Below are 22,761 nucleotides of genomic sequence, written 5' to 3'. Positions count from 1 at the left end.
ACTCCCACCTGAGAACTGCCGTGGAGGTGCTACAGGAAATGGAAGAATGTGGGACTGTCCTAGTCTGCAAAAGTGCTTTCTGCTCTATAGGAAAAAAGGAATGAAAAGGAGAGAGAAGTTTGCAGCGTGCTTGGTACCAATTTCCAAGCCACAAGTGAATATTATGGGGGTTTTGGTCCTCTTTCCCCAACCTGCACTGTTCTGGGAGGAAGGAAAGAAGTTTAAAATGGTGAGAATGTTGAGGAATGTTGGGGGTAAATATTTGAATAATTGGCTGGGCCAGTTACAGTTAAGATTATTCTCCACCTCCATTGTTTCTTGAGATGGAACTAAACAGTAATATTCCCTCAACCTCTCAATGGCAATGGTGCAGAGGACTATCCACTGCTTCTTTTATTTCCATACTGACTTATCCTAACTGACTATTTATTTGGTGGATTAAGAATTAGTGGAAACCTAAATTGTCATGCTGAGGCAATAGAAGGTTTGCCACAATTGGAAACTTGAACTTTTAGGTTTAAAAATAAAGTAGCATTGTTTTAAAGAAATATAGCCTTCCTATTCCATTCAATAATGTCACACTATAAAAAAATTAACAGTACTCATCTGTAATATCTTGATGGATTGCCTATTCTAAGTAGTTACTTTATATACTGGGTGTCACTTCCTTTTTCTGATTGCGGTTGGCAGGAAATGCACATTTTTGTACATTATCATTGCAGAACATCCGGCAGTCTACACTTATCAGATTCTGCTTGATAGAAGCTGATATGACTCTTTAGAAGGCTTACTAGCCTGTTGCTTAATAATAACTAGAATTTGCACCTGTATCTGTTGGGCCAAATACCAGCTTCTATGTTTCTCTTAATCATTGATGAGAGATGTGCTTATTGTATTAAAAGTGAATAGGTGAATTAATCCATAGAGATTTATTCTGATACCACATCAGTGTCTTTGTATTTTGTTTAAAAATAAATATGTGGTAGGATGTTGATTGCTGGGTAGTTGTGACCTGATAGAAGTGCTGGGCATTGCCATTCCACACATATAGAGAGATTCAAGAATGAGGCTAGGAGATTTGCTGGCTAAAGATTCCACTGACTTGAGCTTCTCTTTGAATGCTGATTTGCTTCTGGTTGGTGTCATAGGGGCATCTTGCCCATTTTGTTGGATACTTCTTCGTTTGTTCAGACTGAGAGCATGTAGACAGAATCCTTGAAGAGATCAAGCATATCTTGTGTATACTCAAGCCATGAGGCAGGTCTTTGGAACCTGTGGAGTTTGCTTTGAACCAGGTTCAAATGACCTGCAACATCACCAATGATTTCTGTACTTAAAATTCCTCCCCTTGGAAATTTCAAGAATTATTATGCATACCGTTCTAGGGAGGCCTCCCTCCATTGCAAATATATTTTGTTTCCAGCAATATAAAGGCTCATTTACCATTTTGATGGAACAATATGATTTTCAATTTGTTGTTCCTGTATAGGTAACAATGGTCTAGGACTGCAAGCTGTGCCTGTTTCACAGATTCTTGTATATTTTAAGTATTTTTGGAAATCTGAGAGCAGACCTATTGGCCAGTGAAAGTGGACGGGTGAAGTTTGGCCAGTTGAGTGTAATGTGTAGCTGGGTTCCTTTTTATTATCGTAAGCCGTTCTGATAACCCTTATAGTGGCTGATGTGGGGTATAAATGTTTGTTAGTGGCAATACTTGGTTAAGCTAAATTACTGCAGAATCAACATTTGCACTTCCTTTCTTGTTTTTCCTAAACCACAGGAGGGACGCAAAGGCTACCACGCACAATTGGAGTGTCTTTGGCAAAAGAACTTATCTTTTCTGCACGTGTTGTTGATGGTGAAGAAGCAAAATCAATAGGATTGGTCAGTCACGCCGTGGAACAGAATGACGCAGGAGATGCTGCCTATAGAAAGGCGTTAGCTCTGGCAAGAGAATTTTTACCTCAGGTACAATCCAAATTGAGAGAGTTGTTTAAATGATCAATTACTTTTCATTGAAGTGGAGTGGAGAAAAGAACTGGGGAAAAGCTAAAAACGTGATTGCTACAAACTATAATTAAATACCATAAATATTAAACAAATAGAAGTCAAACCCCATATTTACCAGTTCCTCATGGTACTAATTGAGAACCTTCTTAAGCATTTCCTCCTTCTGCCATTATTATACCTGTGTTTTAAATCCATATATTTTTGTTTGTTGTAACTTTTACAAATATTAATTAAGGCTAAATTTTAAATATAATTGTTATGTTTAAACCTTCCATCCATGTTATCCATGCCTAGCCGTGTTTGTTTCTATGAGGCTGTCAGTAGAATTCTCACTATGGCAATTTTTTGTTATTTCTTTGTCTCTAGAATTTCCTATTCAGTTTTCCAAACTAAAATCTACAGATTCTCTGCATGAACAAAAAGTATTGAACAGGCACTTTGTAATTGGAGGCTCAAATTCTAAACACAAGCAAATTCCATTAACTGATGGGATTTGTATGCATGTAAATGTGTTTAGGTATGTAGCTTTACATATTCTTTAAAAAATGTATTTTATACATATTTATAATGAATTGTCGATTTCGTTACTTTCTGGTCTTGCTGTACAGAATGGCATTGTGGTTGAAAATTATTCTATAATTCACGACTCAAGAGAGCACATTTTAAGATTCCTCTGGATTATCAATTTTGCTATATCCACCAGTTGTTTTCCACTATATACATCCCATTCACAATTCAAATCATGATATTTGCTCTTTACGTTACCTTAGTAATGCTTTGCCAATGCTGAAAGCAAAGTAAAGGGTTCATTTGATAGTATACCAACATTTCCCAGTTTCTTTTGTTTGTCCAATTCGGTCCTAACCTGTTTTGATCTATAGCTTGTGGTTAGCGAGCAGAGAGCCACAAGCCGAGGTTAAAAACAGCATGCTGAACCAAACCACTTAGCATGTCATGGGAGTAAAAATTGGACGAGCAAAGTGGCTGCAAGCTTCTCCCTGGGAGCATGTAAGTTTGCGGGTTCGAATAACCATAGTTTGGCTTACCATGATGTGCAAACCAAGCCATTGTTTGCTGTATTTGTCCAACTGTATCAATCAACCAGTGTACTCAAAAGCATTTGTAGAATAACCTGGATCTGTAATGAGTACATCTAACAGCTTTTGTCCCACTGAGACAAGCAGTTACACTTGAGTCCGGCTAATGCTGGTTGTAGGAAGTAATTTCCAAATCTGTGGCTTGCTTTATGCTCTTTCCTGTCTGATAGTGTTTAATGAAACTTTGCTATCGTGGCAAACTTGTGCAATCTAAGAAGGCACGCAGTGCACCATGCTAGGGTATGCTGAAAGTAACTGAAAATAGGAGGTTACGGCATGGAACATGCCCACTTGATCAAAAAATAGCTCAGATCATGTATGGAAAGAAGACATTGGGCGAAATTATGTGAGAATGAAGTTTGAGATTCATAGAATGTTATGCACTAACTGTAACCAGAATAAGAAAGATAGTTACGAGATAATAGAAATGATTAATAACACTTGTAAATTATGAGCTGGTAGACTCTTTGGCTTTAAAACTTAATAAACTTTCACTTACTTTTTTAAATTTCAGGATATTTATGCCACTTTTCAGAGTAAATAGCCTCATAACTCACAAGCTGTATGATAAAAGCAACTCAAATACAAAATACAAAACAGTATGTGTTTGAGCTTAACTAGCAGCATAAAATACAGACTAGTCCAGTTTAAGAATCCAAACGAATTAAACACTTTAACAGCAGCAACTTAATTTCCTGCCCTATCTAAAAACACGTCAAAATTGAAAAGCCTTCAGAGTCCATCAGCCTTCAGGAGTCAAACATAAAGTTCCTGGGAGGAATTCCACAGATACTGGGCCACCATACAAAAGGTTCTGTCTCTTGTGCCTACTGATCTAATTTGCAGTGATGACAGGTAGGTTATCAGGTGCCAATCAGGTATTTGACCAACAATGCCAGTATGTGAAATTGGGCTCCAAAGTGAACAGGTAACCAATGAACCGAACACTTTGCCTTGCAAAGCCTTCAGCTGGCTGTGTTCTATACCAAAGGAAGTGTATTTAAAGGTAGCCCCACATAAAGCACAATACAGTAGTCATGTTTGCAGGTAAGCTGGGCATGAGTATTTGAGGCAAAGTCCTCCCCCTTTTCTAGTTAGAGTCATATCCCATAGTAAAAGGCATTTGTAGTCACCAGCGTCCACCAATGGTGCTGAGTCCAGAAGAACTCTGAAGCTGAGTACAGTGGTACCTTGGTAGTCGAACGGCTTGGCTCCTGAACAAATTGACTCCTGAACGCCACAAATCCAGAAGTGAGTGTTCCGGTTTGTGAAGGTTTTTCGGAAGCTGAACGTCCGACGCAGCTTCCGAAGCTTCCGATTTGTGCAGGAAGCTCCTGCAGCCCATCAGAAACCATGCCTTGGTTTTTGAATGGTTTAGGGAGTCGAATGGACTCCCAGAACGGATTAAATTCAAGAACCAAGGTACCACTGTACTTGATTTTTCAAAGAGAGTGCAGTCACATCCAATTGCCAACCTCTAGGCCGGTTTTCAAATACTACTGAAGGAGTGTTAAGCTATATATATTATAATCATTGTGGAAACACTAATTGAAGAGTTTGTGCAATGTTAAATTGGTATGTCTGATAGCAGTTCTTACAGCTCTTATGTTTTCAAGAGCTTGTGTAAACTATCCTTCAGGCAGAACATCATATTTGGATTTAGTTTCATTTTCCTCATACAGTGCTCTGGCATGAGATATAAAAAGCACTTCCTTGGGCGGCAGACACAACCAGTACATAGAACTGTTGAGCTCAGCATGCCAAAATTATGAGGTCCCAAACACTTACCCCAAAATGTGCTTGTGTTCTGTGGTGTTTTCCAAGATGTCTAGCAGAGTAGTGAAAATCTGGCTCTTCTCACAGTAATCAATACTACTATCAGATTCTGAGAATGCTAAAGTGAGTCATTAAGCTATTTTTATTTCATTACATATCCTCCTTTGTATGTGGAAAACTAAATTAAATATATTTTTAATTTTAGGGACCCATAGCAATGAGAGTTGCAAAACTGGCCATCAATCAAGGAATGGAGGTAAAAGAACATGTTTGTGCCTGCTATCTCAGTTCAGTCATTTAAAACATTTATTTTACCCAGCTCTTCAGCAAAAAAAAAAAAAAGGCTTCCAGAACAGCTTCCAGATAAATAAAAAGCAAGATGATCTCCGATCTCATGCTTGCATTATAGACATGACACAGAATGAAAGGGGGGAGCAAACTTTGGAATCTTAAAGTTATATTACGGGGTAAAGTAGATGTGACACAAACCCAATCTTGATGTTGGTTAAAGCAGATGGGGGAAAATTGTTTCAAGTGCATTAGTGGTAGGGAAGTATGCCAAACATTTCCTTTGAAACTGCTTCTCCCATCATTTTTCTTTGGCGGGGGTTGCTTATTGTCTCTGACGTACATTGTAATAGAAGGTTTTGGCGTTCCTCACTGCCCTCACTTCGCAGCAACTTTAATTCTGACCTGCACACACATACGCTGGGGATTGGCAGCAAATTTCGACATGCAGCTATCTCACCATCACATGTTTTCAGCCTTCAGTTTTAACCAGACTCATTTTTGTTGGGGATAACCCAGACTGAAATTCCTGGGTGTCAGGAAAAGTTATTTATGTATGCAACAACTGTGCCTGTGTTTTGTTGGCCCCAAAATGGAAAGTGAGCGAGGTCCCAACTAAAGAGGATTGGCAACTTAAGTTGACAGAATATGAAGAACTTGCAGACTTAACATAGATAGTTACTTTTTTCTGAGAATTCGTTTTTTAGATGTCTCCAGCAGTGATTATGGTGTAAATATCTCATGTATCGGTTTCATAGGTGGATCTGCTGACTGGTTTAGCAATTGAGGAAGCTTGTTACGCTCAGGTATGTACCTCAAATTTATGCCAAAAAAACCTCCAAAACAAAACAAAAACACCCCACCTGTGTCAAAGATTATAAGTATTTCTCCATTTCTAAATGTAAGTAATCAGTGACCTGCATTTTCATTATCATAGGCCTAATATAAAGCTTACTTTTACTCTTGGTAGTGCTAATGTTTGTTAATGCAGATCTGGAAATATCTGTCAAGCATTCAATATTTTTGTGAGAATAATAGATACATTGTTTATACATTATGCTGAATGGATGCATCACACACTTAGTGTCTCCCTGTTAAAACGAATGGTAAATATTCCCATAAGTTACTAAAGCTGGGTTGGGCAACATGGTGCACCTCAAATGTTGCTGGACATGCTACTTCCATTAGCCCCAGGTAGCATGGTCACCAGGATTTTCTGGGCCTAGACATCCACCAAATTTGCATGGCCAGGTGGGGTGGAGGCCAAAAATAAATCAAGAGTCACACACAAGTAACAAGCCATCTGACAGAGTGTATGTAGGTGAAACATTCTGTACTAGAAAAAGCTTAAAACAGTTGAATTTCTTTCTGGTCAAAGGCACAAGAGCCCTACTCTCACACCATGAAAATTGATGCATTTGGCAGGTTTAATCTATTCTGGAGTGCCTGCAAATTCCACCCACATATGTCAGAAGGGGAAAATGTCATAGTTGTTTTTTTGTTCTCCATGGTGGGAAACGGAACTTTTATCTTATATTTTACATAAGGTGCTTCTTATGTAAAATATGACTTGAATCTGACAGAGCACAGAGCGACTTGGAATATAGACCGAGCACACAGCGACTTTGGCTGCATTCTAAAGTGACAGATACAGATCTGATTTTTTTTTGGCCAGAGCGCACCCCTAGAATATACATACATTCAGGCTTACTTCAGCCATGAGCTGAAGCTTCTCGGCCAGAGTTCTTCTTCCATTCCATAGCAGTCAGGCATTGTCACCTTCACCATGCATGCAGATTTACCCCCAAATTGAGCTTAGTAATGAGGCTAACTTTGGGTTGAGTCAAATTCAGCTTCTTTTAGGTAAACTCATTCTGTGTCAAGCCTGGGAAAATTCACAGTCAGATGCAGTATGAAAGTTCATAACTTTGCAGCAGGTACCTGATTTAGGAATCCATTTCTCAACCTTCATGCTTATGGCAAAATAAGTGTTTACATGTTCCTTCCATCAGGATAATCTTAGTGTAGAAAGAGCATATTGGAAACTGCTCTCAATGTGCTAGCCCTTCCACTGGTTTAGATCAGCAAAAGAGTGACTACAGAGAATTGTGATTGATTTGTAACAGCTGCAGGTTTCCTTAGCTTTCTGTATGTATATTATGAATTGAACTTGACAGCTCTAGAGGGTGAAGGTGCATGAAAATGAGACTTAACTTTAAATGTGGGCACTGAGAATGATTTTTGTTCATTCTAGACTATTCCAACAAAAGACAGAATTGAAGGTCTTCTTGCTTTTAAAGAAAAAAGACCCCCTCGCTACAAGGGAGAATAGAAAAACAACAACACATACGCCTTTAGAAAAACAAATGAAATACACATACTACAGGAAAGACTTTTCAACTGGTTTTTTTTTTTTTTGCCTCAGAACCTGGAATATCGCAACCAGGAAAGTAAATGTTAACCACCCATACTTTGATCTATAATGTATTCAGATGCATATTTACCCTTAACAGTTTCTCAAAACTTCTGTGTGTATTTTTGAGGTCATTGAGTTATACAGCACTTTATTCCATATATTTGAATTGCATTCCTCATCAGATAAATATATTGAATGCCTAATGCAGACAAAGCTTAAGAGAACATCAGATGTACAAGTCTTCTGCTGTTGGGACAAAAAATTTGAAATTCTGCACATCTAAACGTGTGAAATGGACTGCATAAAGTTTCTAAATGAATCTTTAGATCAAAAATACTGTGCTTGTTCTCTACTTGAATGTATAGAGTTAGCTGAATGGATGAGGCAAAGCAACTGGGTAAACAGCTGTTCATATATTTTGCTGGTATATGAAATCCATTTGGAAACTTTATTGTGGTGTTGCACAGTTGTAAAAGGGTGATTTGCTATATTAATACCATTGTGCTAAAGTTCAGCTTTAATCCAATTTTAATAATAAAATAGACTGAACTTAGATTTCCTCCCAGAGCTATTTGAGTGCAACACAACATAGGTCATGAAATGGGGCATTTTCACACCTGATGCCCAATCCACCTTGGAGCTACTTTTTGGCTAGCAGTGCGCATGCATGAATATTGTCAGTGTAGAATAAAGAACCTCATAGAATAATGTTAAAATATTTGTAAGGACTGTCTTATACATACACAAAAATCATGACCACTGTTATAGCCTGATAGTAAACATGTCTACTCTAGCCAACAGAAGGTTTTCATAGGGCCATAGCTAAGTGTCATGTGGAAGCACATTTCAATTGATGTTCTACATGAAATAAGCTAAGGGGGAAATGAAAATTGCGAAAAACAGTTCTTTTGCAGCATTGTAGAAATCATTTCTACATTTGGGGTTCTGTTCAACTAAGTCCTACTCAGAATAGACCCATTGCAAATCATTAATCTTTAAACTTATTCATGTCCATGAACTGGTGGGAAGGTTGTCCCATTTCCTGAGATAATCAGGATCTGCACTATTTGGTAAATATGAGAATTGGACAGGAATGGCATATTCATTAGAAACGTTTCCTTTAAAAATGTATATCATTAAACCCTATTTAATGTTTACAAATGTATTCCTTGTCATCAAAACCCACAAAAACATCGCTGTATGCATTCTCACATATGACACGGAAAAGTCCAAATACGAAAGGGCTGCGATATTTGATTTCTGCTATTTCCAAAGTTGCTCTGCATTAGAAAGTAACTGGTGGTGAAACATATATCTACAAATATATATTAGAAACCTGCTAAAGACCGTCTTATAATAATGTAACACCTAGCACCGTACATAGGAAGGTGCCTAAGTTCAAATATATTTAGAACTTAAGGTTCAACATGGACTGTTTGTATCTCACTTCGTAAACAATGCTGCTGCTACTAATAAAAAGTCTCAGCTAATGACATCCTTTTTAAAAGTTACTCAATAGCAGCAGGCACAGAACTAGAAATGCCCGCTCAACATCTCTCAGTGTTTGGAGCAGGTCAGTTTTGTGTCCTCTCTGAAAAGCTGTAAGAACTATATCACTTCAGATCTCTTCAGAAGAGTTGTTCTCTAATCTTGGGAGCATGAGGGGTATTTAGAGCAGGGTCTGACTTAGAGACCATATTATATACGAACTGGGTTAACATGGGGAGAATTTGTATTCAGAGAATATTGTCCCAGGGTATTGAAGATTTCACAGGGAATAACTCGCTGCTTGAATTGAGCCAGGAAGCTAACAGCCAGTGCAGTTGCTGTAGAATAGGATGAATTAACGTTCCTGCCGCCCTGTATCCAACAGGAGCCGTTAGTGGCATTTTGTGCTAGATGAACGAACAAGACAATCCAAGCCACACATAAGTAGACTGCTCTAGAGGTTATGAAAGCACAGATTGGTACGTCCAAATCTCTCTCTACAGGAAAGGGTGTAGCCTTCGTAGACAGATAAAGGCGATAAAAGCTGCTCCTGAGTAACACCTGCTTCCCAAGGAGGGAAATAGAATCCATGGGCACTTTATGCTGCTAATCTTATTCAGAACACTAGTTAAGAGAACTTCCTCTGGATTCAGTTTTATCCTTTTTTTAACCAGATCAGTTAAACCACTGCCTCCGAGCATTGGTTTGAAACTGTTTGGCCGATACCCAAAGTTGAATGCTAAGTCTTTGGAGTGAGACTACTACTGCCCCCGTTGTGTAATTCTTACGTTCTAGAATAAGATTTAATTTATTAACATGACTTATTTCAAGTTTTTCAAATAAACTTATCATGTGGCATTGTCTGCTGTTAAAGTAACATGGCACGCATGTGGTTACATTTTAGCTGTATGGTGGTAAAAGAGCTGATCAATATGAAATGCATGAGCTCATTAAAATTAACCTTCAACTATATAGCTATATGAACATTGATTATATATGGTACAGTGGGTTTATCATTTTGTTGGCTGATAAATCTGCTAGGAAGATCATTTCATGCGTTATAGTTTCTAAAGTAAAAATTGGAGCAGTTCCTGACAGTTAAACAAAGCTCCATTTTTGTTTTGTCTCTAAAATTTTTGAAATGCTATTCTTAATGTGCAAGTTGTAATTTAATATGATCCTACATTCAGTTATGCACACTTAAGTACATTCACTTAAGTGGGACTGAGCCTGTCTAATTGATGCAGAAATAATGTAAATTCTGTGTGGAATGTCTCTGCTTATTTCATCAAGATTACTGGTAGGATGTCAAAATATTGATTAGATAAAGTGAAACTTTTGGGCATTGTCAGAACACTTGTGTTTGTAATTATTACTGATTTTAATATAAGGAAATTATTTGTCCATTACATTTATTTTTCTCAGGGGAAATTGCCTTTTTCCGGTACATAACTACCTCCTGTCCATTTCTTTGTATTTGCTTGTTGCCTTTGTTAATTCTGATTGTTGCTGAGTATAAAAAGATTGTAGTACTTACTGAAACTAGTTTCAGAGGAAAAACCACACAGAAAATTCATATTATATTAAAGGGGATGAAATTATATCAAATCACATCCATATTGAATTATTAGTAACATTGCTAGCAACCTTTTTCATAAAACTCTATAATTGGAGGAGGTGCTTCTCGTCATAAGAACACGTTGCCTGCTTTCTTATTCAGCTATTGGATTTCAGTGTTTCCAGGTCATTGTATTTATTAAATTTTATTTCTGTCTTCTCATCTTTTGCCTGTGCACACCAGACAGTAGTAACTTGTGTATATCTCCCTTTATTTTGGTATCTCATTCACCGTGAAGAATAGGTGTGATTAGCCTTTTGGCATGAAAATCATGTTTGTAAATGGTACTTCAGATCCAGTGATCCTGTTCTATGAATGGAATGCGCTTGGTACTGATTCTCTTCTCGCACATTTGTAGACACTGATCTTCAGACAATTTCAGAGGTGGAGGTTAAATGGGGTGGGGGAGTGGGGCAATTCCTTTGCAGAAGCAGAAGTAACTTGTGCTCCTATAGCTGAATCTTTGAGTTGAAGCCAGCTCCTTAAAGCAGTCCATTTCAGGAGGCTAATCCTGAACTTTGGTTGGCCCTCACGGCCCTTCACTTCATCAAATCTGGCCCTCTTTGAAAAAACTTTGGACACCACTGCCTTAAAGTGAATATTCCCGTAATACATAATTTTATAGTGCATTCTAAAATCCCCCATTGAAATAAATAGTCTCAAGTAGAATCTGAGTATGACCAAACTGCGGGAGGCAGTGGAAGACAGGAGTACCTGGCGTGCTCTGGTCCATGGAGTCACGATGAGTCGGACACGACTAAACGACTAAACAACAACAGAATCTGCACATGGGTTGTTAACCACTAACTCTTCTTTTTTTGCTGTTTATAAGTTTCTTCAAGTTACAATATGAAGTCACAGCTCTGTAACTGTTCCCCTTAATGCACATCTACGCATGTTCACAGATCATTACAGTCAAAACTCGGGTCCCGAACACCTCCATTATCGTACATTTCAGCTCCTGAACGCCGAAAACCAGAAGTAAATCTTCCGGTTTTCGAACGTTTTTTTCAGAACCCAGATATCTTGACGCGGCTCCCGCTTGACTGCAAGAAGCTCTTGCAAGCAATCGGAAGCCGCGCCTCGGTTGCCAAACGTTTCAGAAGCCGAACGGTTTCGGAACGGGTTACATTTGACAACCAAGGTTTGACTGTATATAATACTTCACCCCAAGACATCACAAACTCACACTTGATAACAGACACACAAACACACCAGACAGGACAAAAAGAAGGTGGGGGGCGCACCCCCCCCCAAATTCTGACCATGAAAAGTTAAAGAGTGGCTTAAATTCGCGACCTCACAAAAAGTGGCTTTTACGATATCCCTGCTGAAACAGACATACGGTAAAATGCTGATTTGCGAGCTTGACTGTTCATTTGCCATTTATGAGTGTGAGTGCCTGTGGAATTGTAGCAATTAAATAGCGATTTGCAATTTTAGCGATTGTACAGTAACTTTTGTGTACTTGCAAAATCAAAGGCTTAGATTGGCTTGGAGTTACAATTCTACCAACCGCAGCCTGTAACCCAAATTTAAGTTAGTGGCTTATATTCAGGTATTGTCCTTTTTTCTGTTCCCCTATGACTTTTGAAGGTGCAGCTTATTGGCGGGGTGTGGCTTATATTCGGGCCAATACAGTACCAGGTATATATTTTGCAGAATTGCTGAGAGATGCTGCAATTTAATTGATTCCTCATTCCAAGATCACTTTGAGCCTTTTGGTCAGGGAGACCACAGTAGTTCTTCCGTACTAAATTACTCATTCCCAGTATCACCTCCTCAGTAATATGTTCTCTTTGATGTACAGAGTAACACCACCTCTTAATATCCTTTTCCCTGTCCCCCCCCTTTAGAGTTTGTGTCCAGAGAGAACAATTTTCCACTGGGTTGTCTCCATTCCACCAAATTTTCATTATGCCTAGTATATCTATGCTCTTTTCTGTGACCAAACACTTTAACTTACCAATATTGGCTTGGAGGCTCATTGTGCTGAGTCTGCCTCAGCATTCTGGTATATGTGTGTGAAAACCTGGTGTATACAGTTTGCAATCTAATCATAAGTGTGTGTCTATCCATTCCAATGGGACAGTTTCCCTGATTTCAACTGTTCATAAAAACAAACTGATACAGTCTTGGGGCAATAGTCAAAGGCCGTAAAGGTATGTCAATCAATGATTCAGATTTCTGCATATTTCTTAGCTTCATGCAAGTAGCCCACGGCATGTCTGCGAATTTGTAGTTAAAGAATATTCACATTGATTTAAAATTGCATTTTTTATTCCTTTTGTTGTTTTGTGTTTTGTTGTGTTACAACTCAAATTCTATGGAATTCAAACTATGACGCAATCAGATACAATGTATAAGACCTAAAATAACCAATTAAAATACAATTAAAATCTTACGACATCTAGCACAGTGCATTCCAGTTGTTAAAACAGGCAGAAAAATCATTAAGTGGTCTGCGGAGACCCTTAGCAATTTTCAAGTGGTCTGTGATGGGGAGGGGGGGGGGAGTTTGAGAACTGCTGAACTACTGCTGTGTTGGTTTTGAGATTGTTCACTGACATTTAGAAAAAAACAACATTGCTTTCTTTGCTTTCTAATTAGGCCATGTCTGCTCAGGTATTTGTGCAGAATTGTCTTCTGCCGGGGGGGGGGGGGAGCCTTTATATTTCTTATAATTATAGCATGCTTGTCTGAAAGGTTTCGCAAATGTTCTTTTCGGTAATACTGGTAGGAGATTAAGTAAGAGCTTCTCGCTCACGTTATTGCTCAAGACCTTCAGATGCCATTGTTATGTGCTGAGATTTGATGTCCCATGCATTCCTTTGGCGGCATTTGTTCCTCTGACCTTTATACTCGTTTGGCTCCTCGAGCGCTCTTGTAAAAATGCATGTGTTTTCTCTCACACAAATGCCAGGAACCACTTGAACTGCATATTTGATTCCAGCTTTAATGGGAGACATTCCTAATGGACAACAGTAATACAGCCCAGCCAACTTGGCCACGGTTTTATGTTTACTATGGCAGAAAGTAAGAACTTCAAAGCTCCTTTGTAAGACTTGAAAAGAAGACAAGTTTCTCCTTCATATCATCAAGCTTAATTATTGTCAATAAGCAACAGTTGGCAAGAGCAGCACATCACATGTTTCCAGTTCTGTCTTGGGAAAGGTCAACACAATTTTATATATATATTATGCAGCCGTGTGCTCTGATCACATAACACGTTTTAGAAAGCATTATGCAATATTATGCTCCTGCTTGCACAAGAAGTTTTTCATTAGCTTGAATGTTTGTATCCTGGGAATGATTAGCTTTGTGACATAACTCACATAAGTATAGAAGACTCAGACAACTTCAGACTCATGTTTCAGGAATAGCCAGACACTTTTCACTTGGTAGTGTACGTGATTAAAAACTGTTTTCAGCTTCAGAGGTGAAAATAGGGTAATCCATTTCAGGAAAGAACAAAGATGATTTATTTTTAGGGGTCAAAGCGACACACATGCTTCAAAAAAATAATAATAATGTTGCAAACAGTATTTCCTTGGTTCTGCAAATGTTATCAATTTTCTCCAACAAGTCAGATTTTTATTGTTCTACTGGCAAACTTAGAAGTAAAAGTGGCTCAAATATATTCAGTGTCAATAATCACTTTTTATATTGGGACAAGTACGTACAAGCATTGGTCAAAACTGGTCAAAGGCTGTGTGTTTGTTACTAGATCTGACCCTTGATAATGTGAAAGAAAAGCAAAAACTCTTGAATCCACTGAAGAACAGACCCCGCATGCTCAAAAGTATCTGATTTTTTAAAAAAGCAATTTGGTTGTTCTCAATCATAAGCTGAGCAAGATTAATTCATTAAATAAATAAATCCAGATTGGAAATGGTAAGTTTGCTGAACTTTTGCCAGAAACCATCTGACATTTGCTAAAGTATTGTGTTGGAATGAACAATACTCCCCCACCCCACCCCCACTTTACATGCCATAGTGTAAAATCAGATTTAGGAAAAGTTTCTATACTATCAACAGGTTCTGATATGAGTACAGTTCCTGAATGGTGCAGCAATAAAATTGCCAGCACATTTGCAAAGCTAAGCAGGTTCTGGTATGGTTTCAAATTGAATGGGGAACCATGTGTTGAGAGTGGGTTGGACTAAATGAGCCTTGGGATTCCTTCCAACTCTGTGATTCTATGAAGTAGAAATACTGCTGGCACCACTACTGAAATTTCATGTAAAATGTTTTTTATTTATACTGTAGAGAGCAAGTAGCTTCAAATATCATATTATAACAATGTGGAAATAGTAGATTGTTTGAATCTTGGAAAAATACTGTATATAGATTGTGTTGGTTTGCACAATTCATTAGCAGAGGAGGAAGCTCTATGCTTCTTAGCTGATAACCCATTTCAATAGACATCCTCCTTTCACATCTCTGCAGAATACAGTACTGCTTTTAACCTAAAACAGGTCATTCTATACTCTTTCCAGTCTGGAAAATGGTCTGCTGCAGCAACTCTCACTAGAATGAGTAATATATAGTCATGCGGGTTGTCCATAGGAATTAGTGCAGCTGTTTGTGAAAAGGTAAACGACTTGAGTAAGAGCTGCAGGATCTGACCTCCATATTCTGCTGGGAGAGGCGGTTTAGGAATGCTACCATCTTACCTCATGTGTTCCATTCTGCAGGATAAGCTCAGCCAAAAGCAAATAAAAAGCTAAACATTGACTTGGAGTGTGTTCTTGGGAACTTGAGCAATGTCTCTTCCTCCATTCCAGTGTAGTAACAGCAGTGAGTGGAAAGGAAGGAGATTCTGTTACCGCAATCGTATCAGTGCTCCTTATTTGCCTTGAATCTACGTGCGGAGCCAGCTAGGCTTTCAGCTGCGATGACGAAATGTCATGCCTTTCTTCCTGGAATAGTATGCAGATAACAGGCCACTGGCTATGTTGAGGTTTCAGATGAACTCCACTCAGGGTTTCAAAACAGCGTGTCACAATTTGATCAGGTTTCTTTAGCGACCGGTTCATTACATTCTGTCTTCAGGACAAAAGGAGAGGAGAGAGGGAGTAGTTTGTGTGCTCATTCCTTTGTGGCTTTGCTGTTGTCGGCTCACAGGATGTGACTGTGGAGACTTTTAGCTTTTACATAATCTCAACACGGTCAGAAGCAGTATGTTTCTGAATTACCATACCGGCTGCTGGGAATCACAAGCGAGGAGAGTGCTATTGCACTCAGGTATTGTATGGGCTTCTCATTGGCACCTGGCTGGCTGTTGTTAGAAGAGGGTGCTTGGTTATAATTGATATTTGGCCCAATGCAACAGGTCTCTTATGTTCACACTGTTGTTGCAATAATCCAACCATGCTGTTTCTGTCCATTGAATCCATATTAAAATAACACCCCTATTTTATGATAATTGTAAAGAAATAAGTGGATTTTGCATTTGAGATTTTTCTGTAGGCTTTTGGAACGTGCATGTCATATGATATAGAACAGCTCTCCATGGTCTGTTCTCCAAGTTCCTTTCGATGTTCTTTCACACAGCTTGTTCTCCCATTTCATTTTCTCAAGTCAAGTGCATTGCATTTCTCCGGAGATTATTCCACTTGCAGTTGAGAGTCATCATCAAGAGATAAATGTATTGATGGTTTAGTTACACCCCACCTTTCATCTGAGGAGCTCAAGGCGGTGAACACTGTTCCTCGCCCCCTCCTCATTTTACCCTCAAATCAACCCTGTGATGTAGGTTGGGCTGAGAGACAGTGACTGACAAAAGGTCACTGCCAAGAACTTCATGGTTGAGTTAGTATTCAAACCTGTGTCTTCCTTGCCCAGCACACTAACCAGTGCAACACACTGGCTCCCCACTTGTGTTTGTGCAGCGGGCATCAGAATCGCTGCCTCCTCAAAAGGGACTTCGAGATGTTTTGGAGTTTGCTGTATAGCACAAATGCAAATCGGAATTATGTGGACAGTTGATTGGAAACATTTACAAAGAGAGCATGAATCAAAAAGCAATAGAAAGCCAAGTATTAGTTTTCCAGTTATCCCACGAAATGGGTACAGTTGATGGATGCTGTCTTCTCCAAGTTTGCGTGTAAACACCCATCCATTGCCATAGCGATCAAACAAGAAACATTTCCAGTAGATTTGACCCAAAGGCCTGTCTACCGCTTTCGTTAGTAAATTTCGGTAGCAAAGGCAGTGTTAATGGCTGTGACAGTAGGAGCTCCTTTTCGGACTCCCGAAGAAGTGTGGGTTTAGGAATTAGTATCTCCCTGCTTATTTAACTTATATGTAGAATTCATCATGTGAAAGGCTGGACTAGATGAATCCCAAGCCGGAATTAAGATTGCTGGAAGAAATATCAACAACCTCAGATATGCAGATGACACAACCTTGATGGCAGAAAGTGAGGAGGAATTAAAGAACCTTTTAATGAGGGTGAAAGAGGAGAGCGCAAAATATGGTCTGAAGCTCAACATCAAAAAAAACCAAGATCATGGCCACTGGTCCCATCACCTCCTGGCAAATAGAAGGGGAAGAGATGGAGGCAGTGAGAGATTTTACTTTCTTGGGCTCCTTGATCACTGCAGGTGGTGACAGCAGTCACGAAATTAAAAGACGCCTGCTTCTTGGGAGAAAAGCAATGACAAACCTAGACAGCATCTTAAAAAGCAGAGACATCACCTTGCCGACAAAGGTCCGTCTAGTTACTGGTTTTCCCAGTAAGTGATGTATGGAAGTGAGAGCTGGACCATAAAGAAGGCTGATCGCCAAAGAATTGATGCTTTTGAATTATGGTGCTGGAGGAGACTCTTGAGAGTCCCATGGACTGCAAGAAGATCAAACCTATCCATTCTGAAGGAAATCAGCCCTGAGTGCTCACTGGAAGGACAGATCCTGAAGCTGAGGCTTCAATACTTTGGCCACCTCATGAGAAGAGAAGACTCCCTGGAAAAGACCCTGATGTTGGGAAAGATTGAGGGCACTAGGAGAAGGGGACGACAGAGGACAAGGTGGTTGGACAGTGTTCTCAAAGCTACCAACATGAGTCTGACCAAACTGCAGGAGGCATTGGAAGACAGAAGTGCCTGGCGTGCTCTGGTCCATGGGGTCACAAAGAGTCAGACACGACTAAACAACAACAACAACAACAATGTGGATGCAGACTCAGTCCTTAATGATAGTAAGTTCCTAACCTGCCGGGAAGCAACACCATTTAGGGTTTCTAAAGCATGCATAGGATAAGAGATGGAGGAAAAGGGATACCTTAATGATATTAAGGACCTCTCCTTGAGGCAGCAGTCCCATTGTCATTAAACGTCAGTCCTCTCAGTCTTTACTCCAAAACTCAACAGGATTTCAGATCTTAATGACCTTGCAGTTGATATTTTCGGATGACCTATAGAAGTTGAGTATGTTGCAACTTACTGGTGAGGAAAGATACTTATCGGTCTTTTATTGCTCTTCAATGTATGGAATCCATTCTTCTGAGCATGATTTTATGAGTAGAAGCAGATGGTAATTAGAAAACAAAACCCGAAACACCCTCTCATTACTATTTTTGTCTCATTATTTAAAAGGATAAAAAAGTTTGAAGTTACTGTACTCTGCAAAACCCCACTGTCAGCACATTTCTTTCTTGAGTTGAAAACAAATCTGTCAGCAATTTACGTTTTCTATGAGTACTTGTGTTTTCTTTCTTTAGATAGTTTCTTTAAATAAAGTGCCTTTGTAATGGAGTCCATTTTTAAGTGTTAAGCGTCAACAAATTGCCATCTGTCTTGTAAAGTCTCTCTGTCATCTTGATGAGGTCAGCACTCTGGTTAATGTCGAGGAGCAGCGACATGAATTAGACTTCAAAGTCTGAATGGCCTGAAACCGACATCTTGAAGATGGATGCAACATATTTTCAGGCATGCAGCTATGAAAGCCTAAGCAAAGGAAATTGTAGACCTTTGAAAATCCTTTACACCCTGTTTTGGTAAAAGTGTCGAACAGTTCTCAGAGTGTTTGATGACAGATTCAGCGGATTATCTATTACATACCTAGATGGACGTGTTACATTAAGGGATGTAGCATCTTATCTGGGCTGACTTGCCTTCCTAAGTGGTAGTGGTGGCAGATTACCAGGTCAGCTGGCTGGCCATCACTTCTTCCTGTGCTGCTCATGCTTCCAGGTCAATGCTTCATCGTAACTGGTGACAAAGAAAGCTGACCGACGAGGAGAAAGTTGACTAGTATTTCCATCTCACCTAATTATCTGGATCCCAGGCGCAGGGGCCCCAGAGCAGGCAAATGGAGGAACCAAAAAACCTGGGCTACCCTTCCACCACATATCATCATGCTGTAGCTCACAGTGCCACCTGTCTATGGTCAAATGAACTGCAGCGTGACGACATTCTTACGTTTTTATTACATGTATAGATAAGAACACAATTTAATACTTCATTATTGTACAGCTGGACTGCCATTGTGGGAAGCACTAGCTGAGTGGCAGAGCATCCGCTTCACATACAAAAAAGTCCCAGCTTCAGTTCTTGGTATTTCTGGGTAAGGCTGGGAGAGACTCCTGCCAGAAAAACTGGACAGTTGCTGCCAGTCAGGATACAGAATATTGGGTTACATGGGTCAAAGGTGTGGCTCAGTATAAGGCAAATTCCAGCTAGACCTAGGCTAGGAATGGTGCAGAGGGGCTGCAATATAAACACAAGGGTGGATTTAATTCATGCTGCTCTCTACTGCATGTCTGCTTGTACTACTCAAAGTCTCCCATCAAAATAATAGGGGATCATCCATTCCTGCAGTCAGTGAGCCCCCCTGCCCTGGTTCTAAACATCCTTCCACAGTTATTCAGCCAGTAGTTAGGGGAGATTAGTGAAGAAAATTGCACATCAAGTGTTTTAAATGTCTGCCCTTCATGTCCTAGGGCATCTGCACTGGTGCCTTACAGTCATTAGTAATATATGTTTAATGAGCATTTCATCCATTGCATCAGCACAATACTTAGCCTGGAATTGATGCGCCACTAATTTATCATGCAGAAAATTAGAAAGGTTAATTTTCATCACTGCAAGTTCAAATGCTAGAAGACACACACACACATACACATATACAGAGAGAGAGAGAATGATTTGCTGTAATCCCAGGAACCAGCAATCTTGGCTCTCACACTGAGCAGGTTGTATTCTCATGCTCCCCCTTTGCTGTCAGAGAAAAGAGCCCTTATTTGGTGCACAGCTTATTATAATGAAAACACAGAGATGTGTTATAGTTGGACCTTAACCCGAACTGTCTAGTCTTGCTCGCCGTTTGGAATTCTTGCCTTCTAAAGCAGCAAATAAATATTGGGATATTCGAGATCTCTCGAAGTATTAAAGGCCTTTTACAGTCGGCAGCCTGGTTTATAGCTTGTTTATACTGATGCCTTACTGAAATCCAAACAGGTCATGTATGGACTGCAGAACTGCTGCCTTTGTAATGGCACTTCATTGCTCCTAATAACTACAGGGACAATTGTACGAAAGAAAGTACTTCACAGTGCTAGAGTCCTGCTGCTTTGCAGATTTATTCCATTCGTTATTTGTGCCTGTAGCGAGGAGCAGAGAAAGGGAACTGAGCCGTATACATGATTTGGTTGGGAAAGGTGGCATCCTTCTTAAGCACACAGTTTCCAACGTTGACTGCAAAAAAGACAAGGACCCAAGCATTTTTCTGCCTGTCCCATCTGTTGTATATAATGTGAAAGAAAGACAGGCACATAGTGGACAATGCAAGATGTGCTGCCCTTTGTTCCAGCAACCAATCTTGGTCTACTGGAAATCTTAATGGCAAAACTAGCCACGCGATCCTGAGTGGGAAGCCAAACTGACAAATAAAGCTCTAGATGAACAGGTCAAGTCGGTAATGATACACTGGGCAAATATTTGGGACCTCCTATCCAGATGGTAGATTGGGAAAGGCTATGGAAAACAGATTCGAAATTTACGGCATATTGTGCATTGGAAAAAAAAAATACGAAAATGATGTACCGGTGGTATTTGACCCCTACTAAGTTGGCAAAAATGCATAGGACAAGTATAAATATCTGCTGGAAATGTAAAGAAAAAGAAGGTAACTTTTATCATATGTGGTGGACTTGTAAGGTAACAAAAGCTTTCTGGGAGATGATATGTAATGAAATGGGGGGGATGCTTAAAATAACCTTTGTCCCCAAAAAGGCATTTTCTATTAGGAATCATAGGTTCCAAAGGAGCAGAAGAGACCTTTTATGTATGCGACAACAGCCACTCGGATACTACTAGCCCAGAGATGGAAATAAAGATTCCCTAACAGAGAGGAATGGCAAACTAAGTATGCCCAGATGGCAAAACTGACTGGAAAACTCAGAAATCAAGAGGACAATAACTTTATAAAAGAATGGGGGGAATATACATTATTTAGGAGACCACTGTAAGCAGATGGAAACATTAGCAGGATTTTGATCACGCTTGTAGTGTAACAATTACCAGGGACAATATGGTTTGATACAAAAATCGGAGTATGGAAGAACATGCAGTAATACATGCTTAAAATGGGACTCAATGGAGGGGGTTGGAGGAAGTGCTGAGATTCAGAGGAATCTTTTTATGGGTGTGTGTGTGTGTGTAACTTTGTAAAAAGTCTCTGTAAAACCAATTTAAAATTACCCCCCCCCGAAAAAGACAAAGCTCTGGAGGCAGGGCTCATGTTACATAGCCCAGTGGGCTGATGGCAGGGCAGTTTTCCTTCCAATCTGCCCCAGGCCCTCTCCTGCATAGAAGCCATGCACACTGATTTTGCTTTGAGGGATATATCGTGCTTTTCTTGTACCATACATATTTCTCTGCATTATTTTCTGTGTTTTTCTTTGAGTGTTCTTGCACGCTCAGATAACTCCCTGATAACCCATTCTAAGATGCCAGGCTCGTCTTGTGTGTTATGAGAACCACCAGGCACAATGCATTGTGCAACCCAGTTGTGTTGCAAAAGCAGTCCTTGCCGAGTATTTCATAATAAGGAAAAGTGATGTTGTCAAACTCACTTGCCCTGAAAGTGCTCTTTGTTTCATAAAGTACCAGTACGGCATGTCAGGTTGTGTCAGGAAAAGCAGGTTACGGTATGTTCTTCCGAAACCTTCCACCTAAAGATTTATTTATGAGTGGATTCCTTCCATCCAACCAGCAGGGCTGATGGTCAACTACCTGTATATTGTGGAACAACAACAATTTTATTATTTATACCCCTCCCATCTGACTGGGTTGCCCCAGCCACTCTGGGCGGCTTCCACATATAAAAACAAAAAGCGTCAAACATTTAAAAATTCCCGATACAAGACTGCCTTCTAAAAGTAGTGTAGTTCTTTATCTCCTTGACATCTGATGGAATGATGTTCCACAGGAAGGTTCCACTACCAAGAAGGCCCTCTGCCTGCTTCCTTGTAACTTCACTTCTCGCAGTGAGGGAACTGCCAGAAGACCCTCAGAGGTTTGGGAGGGAAATTGAATGATACAGTGGTGCCTCAACTTACGAATTTAATCCGTTCCGAAGGCACCTTCGTAGGTCGAAAAATTTGTAAGTCGAAAAGCGCCATTGGAAACGTGATTTCCCATAGGCATGCATTGGAAACTGAAAAATCTAAAACTGCCGCGGTTTCCGTTTGGATGTCGAGAAATTCGTAAGCGTGCGGCCATTTGCCCCATTCGTAAGTCGAAAAATTTGTTTGTTGAGTTGTTCGTAAGTCAAGGTACCACTGTATGTGGGTTGCCATGGAATGTCATAGGATAAGTGGGGAGCTAACATTCCCATTGGGGAGCATTCTGTACCCTACAGAATGACGTGCTAGTATCGTAGATATGTATTATCAGCTAGTTCAGCTTCTTAAAGGTGAAATATCATCTACCAACGTGGACCATCACTCAACCCATTGGGCTACAATCACAGAGGAAGCGATAAATATACCCTCTTAATTTTGAGATTCCCATACTGTGCCATATGGAAAGGCACCTGACTTCTCAGGATGCCATAAATCTGCC

General features: G+C 39.8%; 1 protein-coding gene across 2 annotated transcripts in view; it reads left to right on the top strand.

The window, feature by feature from the left end:
- AUH (AU RNA binding methylglutaconyl-CoA hydratase) overlaps window positions 1–20,752 on the top strand; it is a 38,931-nt gene extending 18,179 nt beyond the window's left edge. The window contains exons 7-11 of one of the 2 annotated variants that reach the window (XR_009558313.1): window positions 1,781–1,968; window positions 2,377–2,527; window positions 5,089–5,139; window positions 5,930–5,977; window positions 7,426–7,451. Coding sequence is in view for 1 of the 2 variants with exons in the window: in XM_035100283.2 (XP_034956174.2) it covers window positions 1,781–1,968; window positions 5,089–5,139; window positions 5,930–5,977; window positions 7,426–7,503 (365 nt within the window). In the remaining variant the exon portion in view is untranslated. Of the gene's footprint in view, window positions 1–1,780; window positions 1,969–2,376; window positions 2,528–5,088; window positions 5,140–5,929; window positions 5,978–7,425 lie in introns of both variants that reach the window. The other variant, XM_035100283.2, reaches the window with a different exon arrangement.
- Window positions 20,753–22,761: the final 2,009 nt, after the last annotated feature.

This window comes from Zootoca vivipara, chromosome 11, assembly GCF_963506605.1.
Source record: "Zootoca vivipara chromosome 11, rZooViv1.1, whole genome shotgun sequence".
In the NCBI taxonomy this organism is placed as follows: domain Eukaryota; kingdom Metazoa; phylum Chordata; class Lepidosauria; order Squamata; family Lacertidae; genus Zootoca; species Zootoca vivipara.
The sequence above is the reverse complement of the archived record's forward strand: the minus strand, read 5'-3'. Positions and strand labels throughout refer to the sequence as shown.